The 20,219-nt window shown below is 44.2% G+C and overlaps 1 protein-coding gene across 1 annotated transcript in view; it reads right to left on the bottom strand.

Annotated features, from left to right (window-relative positions):
- Positions 1 to 19,450, bottom strand: part of ATP6V1C1 (ATPase H+ transporting V1 subunit C1) — a 38,945-nt gene extending 19,495 nt beyond the window's left edge. Inside the window, exons 1-5 of the mRNA XM_090040470.1 lie at positions 19,299 to 19,450; positions 10,499 to 10,687; positions 7,701 to 7,768; positions 5,213 to 5,298; positions 4,065 to 4,159 (exon numbers count right to left, since the gene is read on the bottom strand). Of these exons, the coding sequence (XP_089896596.1) occupies positions 4,065 to 4,159; positions 5,213 to 5,298; positions 7,701 to 7,768; positions 10,499 to 10,630 (381 nt within the window). The 5' untranslated portion in view covers positions 10,631 to 10,687; positions 19,299 to 19,450. The remainder of the gene's footprint in view (positions 1 to 4,064; positions 4,160 to 5,212; positions 5,299 to 7,700; positions 7,769 to 10,498; positions 10,688 to 19,298) is intronic.
- Positions 19,451 to 20,219: the final 769 nt, after the last annotated feature.

The raw sequence follows: 20,219 nt of genomic DNA, 5'->3' as shown, positions 1-20,219 counted from the left end.
CCTTCTTATTTGGCAAACCTTATAAATCATCTGACATCTAACAAGAAAAGGACTAAAAGCTATGAACTCTCTTAATTTCTTGAATATCAAGTCAGTCACACCTGAGCAGCAAGAGATGTTACTTAGGTTCAGGGTCTTATCCACCCTATACTGTTCTCTAGGTGGACTACTTCATCAGTCTACGTTTCTGACTCAATGGAGTTTTTCTGTTCCCTGTCTGTGGGCTAGCTCCAGCTTTTGCCTCAAGTCTGATACCCGACCCCATGAAGAACAGCAGGGCTTGCACCAGTTGAACTAAATTTCTATTATGGGGAAAGCTTTACAGCTATACAAGATGCTTATATGCTTAACTACTAAATCCTCAATATTCTGTTAATGTTAAAAAAAAATAAAAAAGTTCTCAGAGGAACATAAACCTTGAAGCTTGAGGTTCTTAAATTAATCTAATGACGGAGTAGTACGAGACCCTCTTATGAGAAAGATTATCTTCCTACCTCCCCATTTGCTTACTGAGGGGGTTTCCTGACACTTTCCTCAAAAATACATAGTGCTGGCACAGAGATGGGATAATGACTAAATGAACTGGGCATCTAGCCCAGATCACAGAGGAGTTGCCATAAGAGACAGCTGCAGGCAGAGCCAAGCAGGACAAGAGACAGCACCAGTTGTAGCAAAATGGTAAATTGTAAAACAACTTGTGTCAGATTATGCAGCTACAGAATCATGGAATCCATAATGGAGATAAACCTTGCTGATCAGCCTCAACATTAGTGGCTCAGGCTCTGTACAGGTGCAAGCAGTACTCAACCTACTATTCTCCCCCGAGATTCTCCCTAGAACACCATGGAAACAAGACACTGGCTTTGGGGGTTTAAAGGAACGGTCAAGGTTCTGAAGCACTCTTATGCCAAGCAGGTGAGCTTTTGGCCAACTACAAGACTGCAATATTGGAAAATACACAGGGGACTATGTCAAACCTACACGAAACATGATCAACTCACAAACAAGTCAGTTACTTTAGTGTTTTGATATTTTTGTTGCATTAAATGCTGTCTGCATGTGCGCAGCCGCACTATGCACGCAGTCAATAATCCAGCCTGGCAGCTTGAAGAGCAGTGTGTGACTGGTAAGACCGTGGAGCTTGGGGGCAGGGGGTAGGAAAGCGGCACTGGGGGAGGGCAGATCGAGGTTCCCACTGTGAGGGAGGGAGTTGGGGCAGGAGTAGGCACTGCCTAGCCAGGGTGGTAACTGTGAGCCTGATGCTGCCAGGAATGGGACAGAGCTGCAGGGAGAGGGACAGGAATGGGCCAGGCACTGCCCAGCCAGGACAGTGAATGCAACCCCAGGGCTGCTGGGAGTGGGATGGAGCTGCAGGCAGCTCATGTGGGGCTATGTTCATAGGGTGAGGGCAGGCTACATCAGCCTCTTCCCAGTGCAGGCCTGGGCCAGGCTCAGCTGTGTGGGGTGGGTGGCAGAAGCGGTGGCACTGGGAGTGGTGGCTACGGGGAATTTTGGAGCGGTCATAGCCCCCCAAGCAGGGGCAGCACCAGGGAAGGCTGTGACCTCCCCAAAATTTCCCATAGTCCCCCACCCCCATAGCCACCCCTCCCAGCACTGCTGCTACCTGCCCCACACAGCTGAGTCCACCCCACCCCACACCTGCCCACTCTGAGCACAGCCATGGCCCAGCCCCCCTGCCAGGAAAAGGCTGGTGCAGCCCCTGGCCCCAAGCCTGCAGCAGCAGCCTGCCCTCACCCCATGCACAAATCCGGAGAGGGCCACATGCACCCCATGCCTCCTCCCAGGGTCCGTGCAGTAGCAGAGAGCCACTCCACTCTTCAACCCTCCACGCTCCCTGGATGAACTGCTCGCAGCTGTCTCACTACTGGCGGCCCCAGAGTTGTATGCATTGGTCTGGCTGGGCAGTGTTGCCCCTGCCCTGCTCCCTCCCTCACCACTAGGGCCTCAATCTGCCCCCCACAGACATACAGACAGGATGTTGCTCTGCAAGCTGCTGGGCTACATTCCTGTAAACTGGCTGGTTAAAAATTAGCTACCAGTATTGGCCAAGAAAATCTTTAATCTGTGCATCCTATCCAAAATCATTCTTTGAAATACATGAAATCTCCCCAAAAAAGTTTAAGTTACTTAGGTTATGAACATGCAAGAACTGATTTTAAACAAATTAGCTAATTTAAGAAATGGAAGTTATCACGTCATGAATTTACAGAACACTAAAGAATTTACATTCTTATTACACATTAAACTCCAATTATATTCCAGGTCAGAATATATACTATCTACTGGTGTAATATACATTTGGTAAGAAATTCAAACCAGTAGTTGGTATGATGTGACATGCCAGGAATGGCTCACAATTCTCTAACCCAAGGGTTTTCAACCTCTTTTCTTTGTGTTCCTGGCGGTCAGACATGGAGCGGGGGAGGGGAGGCGTGGTGGAGTGGGGGCAGCACAGGGAAGTGGGTGGCAGCAGCGACCACCATGTGCAAGCATGTGCAAATCCAGCTGACTGGGTGATGCTTGCGTGGCTGGCAGGAGGGCACTGCTCCCTTCACCCCACCCAGCCCTGCTCCTGGGAGGCACCAGCACAGGGTGGTAGGTGGCAGCAATCCATCCCCACCCACCTGCACTCCCTAGGGCCTTCCCAAATACCCCTAGGGATACATGTACCCCTGTTTAACAACCCTGTTCTAACCAGTCTGGCTGCAAACCAAAATCTTGAGGCAGCCAGGAATCACAGGACACAGAACTTGAGATGAACATATCCCAAAGCCAAGGAGCTGCATGCAACATGTCAAGTCAAATAATATATTTGTTGTTAAATGACTGCTTGTTTATTATTTTTTTCTCAGAACTGAAGAAAATCAGAAACAGAAAATGGACAGAAGAAAATAAAGCTTTATTAATCATTTCCATTCCTTCAGGAGCATCTTTATACTTCCTGAAAGCTGTACATTGTTTGGCCACCCATGTAATCAGGGGTGGATCCAGAAGGGGTGCAGTAGCATCCCTTTTCTGACCATAAAGCAGGAGCAGCAACCAGGGACTTAGGACCCTGAAGAAGTAGTAAGAATTTCACCCTGCCTTCCCCTCCATGCTCAGAGGCATATCCCCTCTCAGGTCCTCCCTCTCCTGCCTGCTCCTGTCCAGCCTCAGCTGGGCTCAGCCTGAGACAACAGCAGTAGCAGCAGTGGTGAAGGGCAAGTTCACCCTCCCTGCCTGATGCCTCAGGTGTTTTTAGCCAATTTTTAAAAGAGGCATATTGGCCAATACGAATCCAATTTACAATACACAGCCTGGCAGCTTGAAGAGCTGCTGTTGTGGAAGGGGAGGATGAAGGAAAGAGGTGTGAAGATCAAGACACCTGGGAGGGAATGAGGCTGGAGCTGGGGCAAGGTCTGGGGCAGGCACTGTCCAGCCAGGGCAGGCTGCCACTGTGGGCTGAGGCTGGCTGCACTTGGGATCGGTGGCGGCAGCTCTGGAAGGAGGGTTACGGGAGGGGGAACTGCAGCTACCCCAAGATTTGCCGTAGCCTCCCCCAGCCCCACTCTCTCCCTCAATACAGGGGCCTTGATCTGCCACTCCCTATTTTCCACCACAGATTTACCAGCTGCACAGCTCTCCTTACTGACAGGCTGTGCTCCTCGCCACCTATGTGCTGCGCTGCAGCTAAGTGCACACACAGGGCATTTATCGGCCACATTATCAGTCACATCAGGCCAGTTTCTGACAGTCAATTTTCTTTATATTGGTGCCGACCCAGTATCGGACCGATGCATCTGTGGCACCTCTACTGTTAAGTCTTCCAGCCACAGCCTACTGCACGATACAATTCACTGAAGAATCCTTAAAAGTAACCAAGTAAGCAACAAGTATCTCTGTGTACTCAATACACATGCTAACCAACTAAAATTAGTACCAATACACTAGCACATGCCACAGTATTACTTTCATTTTACTTTGTAAAAAAATACAACAAGTTTCTGTAAACAGGATTAATGAAACAAGATATACCTATTTCTTTAAGTGACATATAGTCTTACCTTTGCAATAATTTCTGAAATATTCTTCAGGGACTGCTTGATTGGATACTTGGCCATATCCCACTGGAATCTTGTTATATAGGTGACCAAGTCAACTAAAAAAGGTGGAAGAATAACAGCGTTACACACAACAGTGAAAAGCATGGACTTTGATAAGTTGCTTGTTTTCTGCATTGTTTCTCATGTCACAGAGTAATGGTCTACAAATTTTCAAACACTGACCCTATTGCACACACTACTGTGGTAGAAGAATTTTGGATATTATAAACTCAGGGATACTTTGGTTTCTTATATTCAGATACCGGCTCCTGTACATCTGCAAACTCTTAAGATGGATCGTGAAATGTGCCAATAACAATTTCAGAAGCAGCAGAGTAATGACAAAAATAGTACTTCTGTAAAACATCAACAGCGCAAGTCTTGCTCTGAACAGAAGCATTTTTCCCCCAATTTCAAAGTTTATTTGGTGCTCAGCTAAAGCAGCAGTTACATACATCTCTAGCTGGATGTGTAGGTGGCTCAAGCATGAATTGGATATTTTTCAATTAGTATCCAGCAGACATGTTCATTTTAAGTGCCTTTAGTATTTACCTTTGGCATCACTATTAGATATTAATAATTAATTAAAATTTCAGATTAGTTACTTCTGGAGAAAGAATGCCAATTCAAGGAACTATTGCACTATTCCAGTATGGACCAGTATTCAGTTTCTAAAAGCTTTCTACAAAAGCCTACTTGAGAGTTAGGAAACACTTACTACCCTCTACCTTACATAAAGAACTTCTGAGCAAGCATCAAATAAATAGACACATTTTAATACAAGGTATAGTTAATATCACAATAAAAGGTGCAGTATTAAAATAAAGGAGAAACAAAACTAAACTGGTGATGACCTGAACATACAAAACTTTAAAAAGAAAAAAAAGGAAAAGCTTTTTTAGGAGTGGATGTTTAACAGGTATCTGAAAGCAGTTCTCACTTTTGGAGTTTTTTTCCTCTTTTGGGATAAATGACTTGGGAGCCAGCCAAAGCATTGCCATGTTTACCTTGAATTCTCAATATTTTACTTTAAGAAGTAGAATTAGGTCTGCAGAAAAAGCAAAAGCAAATCCTGAAACATTGTCCAGAATAAAGGTAACACTTCTTACCTCCATTAGCCAAGAGATTTTCCTGAACTTTATCTTTACTGTCTTCCAAAACATCAGCCATATATTGTGCCACCTTCTTGACTACGCTGGAGAAACAAGACAGAGTAATAAAACATTAGGAATAGCTTTGAGAATGAAAAAAGCACTTTTGTCTCATTCAAATGTCAGAAAACTAATTCCATGGAGTCAAAGCAATGTGATATAATTATTCTGATAAAACTATATTTAAAGGTTAGATCAAATTATAAAAGGTTTGTGCTCAAAGAAAGCTCAGAGTAGAAGATATAAAGTTTTGCATAGGAAGTATGTATTTTTTCTAAATGGTTCTAGACATGTATTTGTTTTGATTATAGGGTTTTTATCATGCTTGCCAGCAGATTTAACAAAAATAATGAAAAGTTTTTACTTCAGAGTAACAGTGTAAGGTGCCAAATCATACCGAAGTTCAATACAATTTGGATGCCGAACTCCCTTAAGGTCTTCTCTTTTTTCAAGGGAAAGTAGGGAATATATATATGTATATACATTTGTATTTAATACAGAAACTCAAGGCACAGAGAAAAGTAATGAATTACTGCTGCCCACAGAAGTCCATCTTCACAACACAAATTTCTCAAGTAATAGTTCAGTGCTTTAAATTATTCATCTTCTCCAAGAAGGCAGAGTACTACTTTAACAACACTTCAACTGTCTATGCACATCAACATCTACAAGAACACTTTGCCTACTTTGAGTGTTAACCAAGAAGTTCTCCCATTATTGAAGTCATTTCTCCTTCCCTTCAAAACACAGATTGCTAGAAATCCTGCCCTGTTAATTACCAAAATTAAAATTGAATGCATTCAACACCTCACATGCTTATGTATATCTTTCAGCAACATACGCACACTCTGATTTGGCAAAATAATTGTGAACAAAATGCTCTAAGAGGAAAAGGAGTTATTTATTTCTCTCTAATGCTTTTAAAGAACAGTTACGTTTGTCAGACTGTACAAGTATTTCTTCCATAGGTACATAAGCTTGTTCACTGGCGTATGGGGTATGTGTCATGCATTTTTAAATAAGCCACAAGCAACCGGCAGCTGACTTGTTTAAGAAACCACAATCACCACTACTTGTCAGTTGGTTGATTTAATTAAGCTATGCCCTGCTAGTGTCCTAAAAGCATGCATTAAACCTTGAAGCGAATCAAATTTCACTCTTGGCCTCTCCCCCCAACCCCCAATTCACCTTAAATTCAGCACATGAATTACAGAAACTTCAGTTCAAAAAGAAGAGAAGCAGAAAGTCTTACTCAGTAAACAGAGAAATGGTAGTAATAGTTGCACATTTTCTTGGCTAGCATATAAAAATTTGTTGACTGAAATCAACAGCAAGCAAGGGGGCTTCACAGTATCAGAGCCATAAAAACAGTAGCAGAACAGCAGCTGTTAAAAATTTGATAAATCCATATATTTTAAGATCAGCACAAGCAAGGAATGTTTGTTAGGTCCTTTTCAGAAAAGGACAATTTACCAGAAGTGGGAAAGCAACTGATTTTCAGGCCTGGGAACAAAACCCAGAAGCACAGTTCTGCACACTCAAGACTGGTCCCCCCCACCCCAAATAAATCTCTTCCAACCCTGATCCCAAATATTTCTTCCACCTATACTCTTCCTTCTTTGTTTTCTTTTACGCATTCCCTTTCCAACAACTTGTATTATGTACGTACCACAGGGTTGTCTGTTGTGGAGTTTATTAATTCCAAAAAATACTAACTGTTTCTAAGAACATGGATTGGTTTCTCCGAGTGAGGTTGGGGAAAGAAGAGAGAAGTTCTTGCCATAATACTGTATGTTCTACTTTTGGTTTTAAGAACCTCCACGTTTAAACATTTTCAAGCCAGCAAAGATTGGCTACAAAGTAGCAGCAGGCTGGTTACTTTTAAACATCAAATATTACTATCAAATATAAATGCTCATTATTCTTTACTGATATAGAAGAGAAATCAAATCCATGTTCTTATAAGTAATTAGTCTTTTTTTCTGATTAATTATCTCCACAACAGACAACCCTATGGTACACAGAAAAATGTCAAAATCCCTAAGAAATTAAAATAGCGTGACAATAAGATTTTCTTTACCCTTATAAATTCTTCAATAGTTGCCTACACTCAGACCAAAGGACTGTCAGTCTCCTTGGAAACTCCAGTTTTTGTATTAAAAGAAAGCTTAAGAAAAGCAAAATAGGTGAAATTTAGCTTTTCCACTAGAGATGTAGCTCAAAGAATTATTTTTATTAAAAAAAAAATTGACAGCAAATTCCACAATTTCATAAATGCATATGTTTACGAGTAGCAGAGGGATGTAGATATAATATAATGTTTCGGTCAACCTGCTATAAAACTTGGCTACTAAGACATTAGGAAGCCCCCATAGGTAAAACATGGACCGTGGGGAAAAAAGATCTCCATTATTGTAATATTTTATGTACTATTAAAAATTGTTACCCCTCCACAAATGCATCCAATTTAGCCAGCTCATCTGACAAACCAACTAACACATCCAGTGTGCCAACCTAGAATAAAAAAGAAAAGAACTATTACTATTAGACTTTAGATGCAAGTCTAGAAAGGCAAAAGGGCTGGAGGACACACTAAAAAAGAGCACCCCATAAAAACCCATGTCTTAAGTTTTCAAAACAAAGCATGTATTAAAATCAATGGCAAATCAAAGAGGCATAATAAATCAAGAGCAATTTATTCATTTCAGTAACCTAGAAATCAATGTTCTGGATCTGATTTCATATACCATTCTTCACTCCACCTACCCACGGTTCCATGTTAACACTCAGTTATCGCAAAGGATTTCCTGAATAAACCACGTATCTGTCCAGTCCAATATGCCAACTCCTGCAGTAGTCAGCATTTAGGAGAAGTGAATGAGTTATTTGGCAGCTAGATATCAGCTAGTCTACCCCTCATGTTAGGTCTCATCCAGACATGCTTGCTGACAAACTGGTTTCAACTCCAAAGCATGATGTTTAACATGTTTAAAAAAAAAAGGCAGTCATTAATTTACGTACTGTATATAAAACAAAAATATCCAAGATGTTTTTTTTGTCATCACTACTTTCTTCTGCCACCTTCCAAAAGCACTCATCTGCCTTTGCGATCCCATGGAAAATATCTGCATCTATTTTAGCATATTTATTTCCATGAAGCTAAAAGTCTCATCGTTCTAGATACAAATATTATACAATGATTCACATATTGATTAGGCCAACACTTGTGATGTCTAGTTGTTTAATAGTTAAATCTTAAGAGGGACACAACAAACATGAATAAAACTTATTATGGCTAGTCTCACTCAAATCTACAACTGAAAACTGAAGATTTTTAAGCATCGAGTAAATATTTTTTTTTGATTCTCTTACATGCTGAACTGTATGTATCAGCATATGTCAAACAGAAGCAAGAGCAGACTTAGCACTTAACCTTTAAGTAGGAAACAACTTATAAATCAACCTGTTTGCATGCAGAAAGAATACAAAATCTGTTATTAAAGCTGACAACAAAACTAACGTATTTATTTTACCCATGCATATAAGAACATATATTACGCAACAGCCTGTGCTCTATCTTTAAACTCTAGGACTAGGGAGGAAAGAATGCTTTACATGCTAATCCCAAGTAATGGCCTACTTTCTGGTTACTATCCACAGCCAAAATCTGACAAATCACAAACTTTAACCTAATCTAGAATTTACTTGGTCAACAGAACAAATTAGAATGAAAGAACATTACTTTTAGCATGTAAAGGCCATGAAAGACTAGCAAGAATTAAAAGCAGAAGATTTGGGTCACAAGAAGGCAAATTGGAACAGTCTTGGTCACTAAGCACAGAACCCTGCCTTGATCCAGTTTTAACCCATGGGACTAATCCAGAAAACAGTTTTCAGCCAATTTATGCCAGGTATACAGCAGTTAGGCAAACTAGCGTACAACATGTGCACTGTAAGTACATTTATCTTAATCCCCATTTGGAAACAGCCTCATCTTACAGAGACTAGCAAGGAAAAAAGAATAGCCACGTCAAAACAAAATGGGGAATAACAGAAAAATTCAAAAGGAGCTATTTCAGGTAGGTGTGAGTACCCCTACCGTAGGCAGACCAAGGTCTTGAGGCCACATGCATATACATGCTTATCATAACTACAGAAGAATGCAAGGATGCTTTCCCCTGCATCCTGGAACTGAAACAAGTATTCCCTCAAAGGTAGGGCTAATCCAAAGGGTACTTTAAGTTACAGCAAGTAGAGAAGTTGTTGTTTGTTGGGTTAGTTTTGTTGTTTTTTTGAGGGGGTTGGGGGGTGTGTTATAAATCACACTGTATCTGGGAAACAACTGGAGAGCTGTGCAATCTGGCATCACTTGCAGATAAGTAAGTAGCCTCTGGCTGAACAGGAAACATTCTGACAGATATTCTTCTCCCTGCTTCCTTTTTTCTACTTTTCTCTTCTAATAGGTTCTCTCCTCTTATAACAGTGATTCAAGCTCATGATTGTTTTTTATTCTAGAAAGATCCTAACTCCATTATATGCCTTCTTTAAATTTAAAGGGTAAGTTCCCAAAGCTACAGTTGCTGAAAAGAAACAAATGCAGGCCAAAACAAACTGCTTTCAACTTTCTCTTCCTTGCCCTTACTATCAATTTAACAATGTACCCACTGTCTCTATTTTTCCATGCCATACCTTGGCAGGCTGCACTGAGACAGCTCAGCTGCCATCTACTCTGAACAAGGCAGTGCTGTGTCTGATTGAAAGATTCTGATCTTAACCAGGCCATTTCATATCATCACAGATGGGAAAGGATCAGCAGGTAATTCAGAAGTGGACCATAAAAAGCTTATATTGCAAGTCTTAGTGATCATGCAACATTTATCCATCTTAAATTGAAGTAAAAGAAATACCTTCTTCAATTTATCTACTGACTCTGTTTCAGGATCCCTTATTTCCATGGCAGTAGTTGTGACCATATGAAAGAAATGGGCCTTTTTCAGATTTTATAGACTAAAAAGGAATTTGATTCAAAATGTTTAAATAGTAACTGAAAAATTAGTTTTTTCTATGTGCATTTGCTTCTAATTTTCAGGTCTAGATATATTTCTATAATGTAGAATTGCCCTCAGAAAATTCCAACATTTACAAGCAAAGTACCAACCAGAAATGAAAATTCACTTGGGTATCTTGTTCAGAAGAAACCTAATTAAGATATGGAAAACAGGAACATTTTAGGGATTTACATACCTTTAAGTCAGGGATATTAAACTTTGAATTGATAGACAAATTATTATTTTTTGTAGTAGCAGCATGTAGTTTCTCCCATGTCTGTTGACAGGTTTTCTCCCCAGGAGCAGAAATCAGCCAGAACTCTGTCATTTTTGTCACTTTATCTTGACACGTGGTATTTCTGAAGATAGACACAAGATGCTGCAACTGTGGGGGGAGGAAGAGAAGTGAGAGGGAGAATCTGTGATTAGCTATGTTTTAGGTTCCATTAAAACAAAGCTATCAAAAAAAAAAAAAAGGAACTAGTACTGGGTTCTCAGAGTGTAATTGTGTAATCCTGCACATCACGAGCTGCTACTTAAAAAAAATTAAAATCATGTGTTTTCAGGACTTCCAGATGATTTATGCAGTTAAGTGATTTTACTTCTAGACTGCCAATCCTGCAAATTCAAAAATTATAATTTATGGCAGGTTCTCTTAACAGCAGAGATCCAACCAGTCTACTGACTGTGTACAGGCTAGGATAGAATCCAACTCAAACCCACAGCTGCACACACTTAACAGCATCAGTATGGTAATGGATAATATTATTAAGCCAGGACCATTGGCAAATGTGCCTGAATACACAAGAAGAGAAAATTAACTAAGTAAAATACTATAATTTTTTCGTGATTACTTTTCAAAGCAGAATATATATGGAGAGAGAGCAGTTGAGTGCCTGAAACACTCACTATATCTTTGATTTCCTTGCAGCATTTTTGTAGGCTGTTACAGCATGAAAAGAACAATGCCCAAAAGAGTAACAGGATTTTGGAATTAGTAAGTGAATGATAATTAGTCAAGTTAACACACAGAAGTGAGTTTTGTCCATTTGCAATTACAATTTTAATGTTATTAACTTCTAGTTTCTCTTTGTGACAGAGGGCACCCTCTCAGGGCTGGGTCTCATGCTGGCCCTCCCACCTGTCTCTATGGGGCAGTTTACTCAGTCACGCCTGCCATAATTTTGCTGTTCTCAGAAACTGGTGGTATCATGTGTGAAGATGCCCAGTCTCAGCCCCAACGCCAAGAAATTTAACAGATTTCTAGGGTCAGAAGGAACCTATTACATCATCAAGTCTGACCCCTTGCTCTAGGCAGGAAAGAGCACTGGGGTCAAGTAACCCCAGACAGATGCCTGTCTAATCGCTTCTTGATCACCTCCAAGGTAGGGGAAAGCACCACCTCCCTTGGAAGCCCATTCCATATTTTGGCAACCCTCACCGTAAAGAATTTCTTCCTCATGTCCAATCTAAATCTACCCTCCTTCAGTTTATGGTCATTGTTTCTAGAAACCCTGAGGGGGGCCCTGGTAAACAGAGTATCCCCGATCCCTTACTGACTCCCGCTAATGAGTTTGTAGGCTAGCCACAAGTGCTATCTGCGACTCCAAACCTTCCCTACACCGCAGCCCACGCCTCACAGATGGCATCACAGTTCTTAGCATTTACAGCCCCACACTGGGCTTCATAATCCTGCAGTCTGAACCCCAACTGGATCCCTCCTATCAGGCAGCCTGGTCTACCCTCATTCTGGGCTGCCTCGCTCCCTGCACTCTTCCCCTTCTCGGGTGTGCCCCCACCCCACCCCGGGACCTTTGGCCACACAGGCCCTGGCCTCACCTTCAAGGCAAGTCAGAACCCCTGGTCCTCAGCTCTGGGCATCCCTCGCGGTGGGCCCCTAGCCCTTTTGACCCTTCTGGTGCTGACTCCAGCACTGACCCGTTGAGGGTGCCTCAAGTCAGGCTTCCAAGCATCTAGCCCAATCTCTCTTACAGGTCCACCTTCTCGGCTCTACTACAGGGTTACCCACTCGGTTGTGGGAGCTGGGGTTATTAAGGTGCCCTAACCCACCTTTTACTGGGGTGGTAATTGGCCTAGCATTTCCTGGGGGTTTCCATGCCACTAGGAGCCCCACCAGGCCACCCATCCCTGGCAGGATGTAGTTTTAGGTCATGCCAAGGACAAAGAGTTTCCTAGCCATCCCCATAAGCTCTTGGCCTTACCTCCTGGTTGTTCCTGCTGCAGCTCAGCTAGGTGATGTTTCTGCCTGGGCTGGCAGCAGCAGACTGCAGCTTTTATACACAGGCAACCCATGCTTAATGTTCTTAACTGGTTCCGGGAAAATTGAGCATTAAGCAGAACCACGCGAAGTGAAACCCATATTGCCATAGGGTATAAAGTAAATAGAAATAATTGGTTCCTTTTGTTGCTGTAGCTTCTCATCATCGCCGATGCCTCTCCCCATGCCTCCGCCTGCCTGCTGGCCACTCTGGCCCCACCTGCCAGCCCATGCCCTGAGCTCCTCCCAGCTCCGGCACCATAGGGCCCCACACTCATGATTCTCCCTGCTGCCGTTTCTCCCCACCACCCTGCCCGACAGTCACTGTGGCACCATGTGCCAGCCCAGGCCCCCCATGCTCCTGCTGCCCTGCCCTGGGACCCTGACAGCACTGGCAGGGGCCCTGCACCCATGTTTCTTGCTGCTGCCACTTCTCCCCACCTCCCCCACCCTCCAGCACCATGTGCCTCCCTGGGTCCCCCTCTCCTGCTGTCCCACCCTGGGCTCCTGTTGGCCCTGGCCCTGCAGCACCAGTGTACGCCCCGAGCTCATGCCCACCCACCCATTCGCTGCCACTCACCGCTTCTTGCCGCTGCTGCTTCGCTGAGTGCTATAGCAAAACTGGCTCACCGCTAAATGAAATGAGGTATGAATTTTAAATGAGCGCTATAGCAAAATAGCGCTAAGTGAAACCATATTAAGTGGAGGCTGCCTGTACTAAGTTCTCAAAATGGCTGCTGCCATCAGGCACTTGCTGGATGTCTGACCTAGCCCTTAAAGGGGCAGTGCTCTGCCATACCAAAGTTTGCAAACATTAAAACATTTTTAGTAATAGGATACCTGACTACATTACTTAAATATTTGCTGAAGAGGTTCTGCATTTTTGGCAAAGGTGTGTAGATGCTATTGTTTTTTTTAAAAACAACGCCCCCCTCCCTAACTTTATGCTAAAGCTTTCCAAGTCAGATTCCAAAGGGTTGCCTAGTTTAAGCCCTTGCACAGATGCAGTATTCAAGTCAAGCCACGTAGTCAAGACTCTTCCAATTTCTAGGAGGAAACAACTTATGTTGTTGGATTCTATATCCCCTTGCTTACGTAAATATCCTGAGATTTCAACTACCAACTTACAGGACTCATGGTAGAGGTGATATATCTTATTAGACCAACTAGATTTTTGCAAAAAAAAAAAAAATTGCTGGCAGAGCCCATCTGGGGCTCTCAGCACCTATTTTCCCCTGCAAGGCAGTAGCAGCTTTGGCTCCTTGCAAACTTCTTGCCTGGGCCCTCCTCCACTGTGCCCTCTACAACATTCCTTTGCACCCCTCACCCCAAGGGGGTATGCCCCACAATTTGAAAACCCGTACTGTAGAAGGATATTAAAGCCTTTTTATTTGGGGAAATTCCAGCACTTCTCACAGCATTTGTCATCCATTGTTTCATCTGCTGAATGTCCCAGGGTGGGAAGCACCTATATTTTTCTGCCTTTCTCCCGACTTTAAAAACATTCTCCACCTTAACACATGCCAAAAATTCACTGGCACCCTGGCAGGCCCAAAGCTTCATTTTAGGGCTGTCAATTAATCATGGTTAACACATGTGATAATCAGTGTTCATGTTAATCAGCGTTCATATTTTTTTTAAATGCATTAATCATACATGTGGCTTTGGAGACTGGGTTCTACTCTGCTCCTGTCACCACTGCCTCCAGGCTACCCAGCAAGGAAGCAGTGGTAGCTCAGAGGACCACAGGACAGCCTAGGAACCAGTGGGGGAGAGGCACAGGGGGCCCACACAGACGCACATGAACATCCACAGCCTGCCTCCACCCTCCGCACAAATTTGGGGCACAAACTCAAGACTACTATGAATTTAAGATGACCCTCCAATAATTAGATTTTATACGTGGAAAAATATATCAATTGGTTATAATTAAATATAAGCTTATATTGGAGGATCATCTTCAATTTCATTCCTGCTACTCCCACTGCTGTAGCAGGGAAAGCAGTGAGAGGCAAGGGGGAAGTAAAAGGGGTCAAGCATCCTGACCCCGTGTCTCATGCACCCCACACCTTACCCTTGCCACCAACCCCCCCTCCCCCACCTGCCACCAGCCCCCTCTATCCCTTTACTACTTCCCTCCCATACCTATACCCCTGGCACCTGCCCCTCCACCCCCCTCTTATTTGCCCTCCCCATGCCTATACCCCTGGCATCTGTTCTGCCCCTGGTACCTACCAGCTGTTACCACACTGGGCTGGAGCAACCACAAGCTCCAGGACTTGATCCCTGATAGAGCCAAGGGTAAGCAGGGGTGGGGGAGAATTGGGGGCTGCAAGAGTGTAGATGGGTTGGGCAGGAAGCAGCTACAACTACAACCCCAACCTGTATTGGGATCAAAAGCCAGAGTCACTGCAGCCACATACCTCCCAGCCACCTTGTACTCAAATCCAAAATGAGGGGCTTTTTTCTCCCTCCTCCATGTTAAAATAGGGAAATAAACTTTGTCTTAGATTCAAGTAAATGCAGTACATCACATTTCTCATCAACTATAGGAAGAGACTGGCTTCTCACCCGAAGATTTTCTAGACAGCTAAATCAAACTTCAGCTCATCAGTTTAGTACTACTTTTAAGCATCTAACAGGATTTCCAAATACTGGGAAAGAAAAAGCAGTGTTATTAGGGTGATGCTCTTTAAATACATTTAAGAGGTGATCCCATGATCACCTCTTGGCCAAACTGCCCAGTTGTGGCCTTGGTTCCACCACGATCCGCTGGCTGGGAAATTGGCTTTGTGGTCGGACCCAGAGGGTTGTGATTGATGGCAGTCACTCATCATGGTGCCCTGTGACCAGTGGGGTCCCTCAAGGCTCTGTCCTGGGACCCATACTGTTCAACATCTTCATTAACGATGTGGACATTGGAGTCAGGAGTGGACTGGCCAAGTTCGCCGATGACACCAAACTTTGAGGCAAAGCATCCACATCAGAAGATAGGCGGGTGATCCAGGCTGACCTGGACAAGCTCAGCAAATGGCCAGACGAGAACCTCATGGTGTTTAACACCGAAAAATGTAAGGTTCTCCACCTTGGGAGGAAAAACCTGCAACACCCTTATAGGCTCAGCAGTGCTACGTTGGTTAGCACTACAGAAGAAAGAGACTTGGGGGTCATCATTGACCACAAGATGAACATGAGCCTGCAATGCGATGCTGCGGCTAGTAAAGCGACCAAAATGCTGGCGTGCATCCATAGATGCTTCTCGAGCAAATCCCGGGACTTCATTCTCCCCTTGTACTCAGCCTTGGTGAAGCCGCAGCTGGAGTACTGCATCCAGTTTTGGGCTCCACAATTCAAAAAGGATGTGGAGAAGCTTGAGAGAGTCCAAAGGAGAGCCACGTGCATGATCAGAGGTCAGGAAAACAGATTTTACGATGACAGGCTGAGAGCCACAGGACTCTTTAGCCTGGAAAAGCGTAGGCTCAGGGGTGATCTGATGGCCACCTATAAGTTTATCAGGGGTGAACATCAGGATCTGGGGGAACGTTGTTCACCAAAGCGCCCCAAGGGATGACGAGGTCGAACGGTCACAAACTCCTGCAAGACCGTTTCAGGCTGGACACAAGGAAGAATTTCTTTACTGTCCGAGCCCCCAAGGTCTGGAACAGTCTGCCAGCGGAGGTGGTTCAAGCACCTACACTGAACACCTTCAAGAGTAAATTGGATGCTTATCTTGCTGGGATCCTATGACCCCAGTTGACTTCCTGCCCTTTGGGCAGGGGGCTGGACTTGATGATCTCCCGAGGTCCCTTTCAGCCCTATTGTCTATGAAATCTATGAAATAATCAGCGTTTATCAAATTAGCCATCTAATTCTCACCACTGTCTAAGAAAGTACCTCTGAAAGAACTGCAGTCAGAAGTACCTGTAATGGAATGAAATTCTGCCCGTAGTAGGGGTGTAGGTTGTAGCCGTGTTGGTCTAAGAACATAGGCAGACAAGGTTCTTTGGGTGAATCTGATATCTTTTATTAGACCAACTTAAATAGTTGCCAAACAATTATTAAGCAAGTTTCAGGTTCAAAAACCCTTCATCAACCTAAGTAAGTTTCAGCAGTTGATGTGTGCTCTTCCTGGATGGAATGAAAAGTAAAGAAGCCAGAGGCTAGGCTGGTCTGCATGCAAGACAGGTAGTCAGTGAAAATGCAGTCAATGGGTGAGAGAGGGGCTGGCGGGGTGGCGAAAGAGAAGGGGGATGAATAGCAAAGAGATACTGACTCCCTAGGTAGCTCTTCACTACTGGCCCCCCTTCTCTCTCTTCCCCACCCACCCAGCCTGTCTCTCACCTGCTGATTCCTTAGTCTCTCACCCATTGATTCCTCAATCTAAATTTTCACTGACTACCTGTCTTGTATACAGACAAGCCCAGCCTCTGGCTGCTTTACTTTTCATTCCATTCAGGAAGAACACACACCAACTATTGAAACTTCCTTAGCCTGATGAAGGGTTTTTGAACCCGAAAGCTTGCTTAATAATTGTTTTCCAACTATTTAAGTTGGTCTAATAAAGATATCAGATTCACCCAAAGAACCTTGTCTGCCAGTCCCTGTAGTAGATGCACACACCAACTTCCTCCAAACCACTGCTGTGATACATTAGTACTGCACTGCAATACCAATTTAGTTGTAACACTGACTTTACAAAATAAAGAAAAGGCAGAATTTCAAAAGGAATTTGGTAGTATAACTTGCTTGGTAGCATAACTTTCTGAAGGAGCTAAGTGTCATAATGTAACTCAATCAGAATAACTCGCTCTACAGTTGCTACCCACTTGTGCAAAACTAGACACTGTGATGAACTCTGAAAAAAGAAGTCAAACGTAGAAATATACTCAGAGTTTGTTTCCTTCTCTCACTGATATTACCATTATATTCCATGCCATTTACAGTTTCTACTCCTTCACCAGAACAATAGCTTCAAACCCACGGAGTATAGGCAAAGTATACAGTATGTTTAGGGAAACCAGTACAACAAATATTTCAACAGTGGGACCAATAATTTGTTATTCTTCTGAAATATCATTAAGACATTTATTTTTAACCAGGTTGCACAGCAAAAAAATTCTGTAGAAGTAAAAAACCAAGGGGGAGGGGTATCTTTTCATAGACAAGTCTATGAGCATGTCTGGGATATTTAAGATAATTTCTTAAATTCTATTTTCATCCAACTAGAGGATTCTTAATCATAGAATCTAAAAATATTAATGCAACTATGACCAATTTTTAAGTGGCATAAGTTGCTATAGGTTTATAGGCAATTCCTTATATGACAGAGCAAAGGAAAGTTAGTATTTCATACAAATAATTTCTTCTAATTTTCCAAGGAAGTGGAAAGTAGAGCCAATATTCACTTGGCACAGTTGTAAAACAATTCATCATGAAACTCTCTAGAATAAGGGTGGGCAAAATGTGGCCCGGGGGCCGGATACAGCCTGCCAGGCCATTCTATCTGGCCTGCGGGGCACCTAAAAAAATTTAGAAAATTAATATTTATCTGCCCCTGGCTGCCTATCATGTGGCCCTCAATGGCTTGCCAAAACTCAGTAAGTGGCCCTCTGCTCAAAATAATTACCCGCCCCTGCTCTACTACCACTGCAAGATGACACTAATTCTATCTTGAAACAACAAGGTAACAGGAAAGTTTACTGGAATGCGCCAGCAGTTCTCAACCAGGGTAACAAGACACCTTTGGGTCCCTCAACATCCTTCCAGGGGTGCCCCTCTAGCACTATTGGATGCACAAACACAATTCACAAGACAAACCAAAAGATTCTGAATGGTAATCTATAGTGTCTAAAACTACCTGCCCTGTTGTGGTTTTCCCAAGTTCTTTACAGCAGAAGAATTTCCCTATTACTCTTCTGTAGTCACAAGTTGAATGAAAACAAAAGTCTCACATTTTCCAAGGGGTACCTGTGGTCTAAGAAAGGTGGAGAACCACTGCACTAGAACGCAGTGCCTGCATGTTAAATAGGAAGCAAGACCAAGAAATGAAGACATTAAAAATTGCCACCAAACTGGACCTAAAACTCCTGTCATTCGCACGCATATAAAACACTGCCTACGTTAATAGGGAAAGAAGCCACATTGTTAACAACCCAAATAACCAATCTGGGCACCAGGACAACTTAGGAAATCTATTTCAATGCACCAGGTGCAAGGAGGTGGGACTGGCGTGTTTCTCAGAGGCTAAACTTGCTTGATTCCTCCAGAAACCATCACTCCCTGGCAACATCTCATGGCTGAGAACAGGCCAGCCGCCAATCCATACCACCACTGGCCCATCTGCAAGGGAGCACTAGAAGGGAAGCAGGTGGCTCAGCTGTGGGGCAGGACGGGGGATGACAACCCGGCTCCCGACGGGCAGGGCCCCGGGGGCGGGGACTTGGAGCCGTCCCTTCCATAGTTCCCTCCTCCTCGACACAGCTGCTTCTCCGGGGAACTTGCCGCAACGGGGAAGTGAGGCCTGCGGCCTATTTTGCAAGTGAAGAAAATGCCCGTTTGTAAGGGGAGGGAGGGGGAGACGTTCTCCTGCGCACAGGCCGCAGCGCGGCCCCGGCCCTGCGCCAGCTCAAGCGGGTGCGGACGAGTCTGGCGGGTCGGAGGCCCGCGCCCAATGGTGCTGGAGCCGCGCCGCGCGCCGCGCTCCCCGCCCCGCACTCACCGGGCTGCAGGCGCGGGCGGGTGGGCAGCGCCGGGGCTATTTACCACTCACTGCTCCATCGCCGCCGCGCAGCAGCATGCGCCGCCCGCTCCAGCCAGCGAGTCACGTGAGCCCGGTCAGCTGACTCGCACCGGAACACCCGGAAGGCGGCGGGACTCGCGTGGTGGCTGCTGGGAGTGGCGGGGGGAGCGCGTATAGTTCCCCGGCGGCCGCCAGAGGCGCTAGAGTGCCGGGCCTGCGCTCGTCTTAGACCCGCCCGGCCCCGCCTCAGAGCGGGCTGCCGGCCCAGCGCCCCGCCCCTTGGGGGAGCTCCTGGGTCCTAGAGCACGAAGGGCACCGCAAGGCAGGGGGATAAAAATCAACCATTTAAAATAAAGAAATAAATATAATAAGGATTTTTTTAATTTATTTCAATCAGCTTTTTTATTTAATGGGTTTTTTTTATTTTTGTAAATGCTTTTAAAAAAAACAAAAAAACCAACTTATATGTAGTTTTAATTTAAGATACGTTGGAGTGCAAAGATACCATCATGGAGTAGGGATTATAAATTCTAATGATATACTATTTGAGATTGTATATTCATGTAATCTTTTTAGAAAAGTTTTATGAATAGGTCACAAGAGGCCGTGGACTGTATTGGGAGCCCAATCTTATGGGGATCCCAGAGGCTTCTCTACAGATTAGTAAAGATTAAAGAAAACTGCTCTAGCCAATGGGATTCGGTGCTCAGTCTGGAACCGATAGGGTATGTTGGGGGGTGCAGATGTAGGGGACAGGGTGTGGGTGTGTGGCATTTGTGGGGTGTGAGGGAGGGTAGGGGGGACTCCCCCACACTTCCCCCACGGTGTGCAGCCCTGCAGGTGGCATCAGCAGGCAGGGGCACTCAGGGTGCCTGTGCCTGGTGCTGGTGCCTGGTGGCA

This window comes from Crocodylus siamensis, chromosome 3, assembly GCF_052110815.1.
Source record: "Crocodylus siamensis isolate JL-2025a chromosome 3, ASM5211081v1, whole genome shotgun sequence".
Lineage (NCBI taxonomy): Eukaryota > Metazoa > Chordata > Crocodylia > Crocodylidae > Crocodylus > Crocodylus siamensis.
This window is presented reverse-complemented; position numbering and strand designations above follow the sequence as displayed.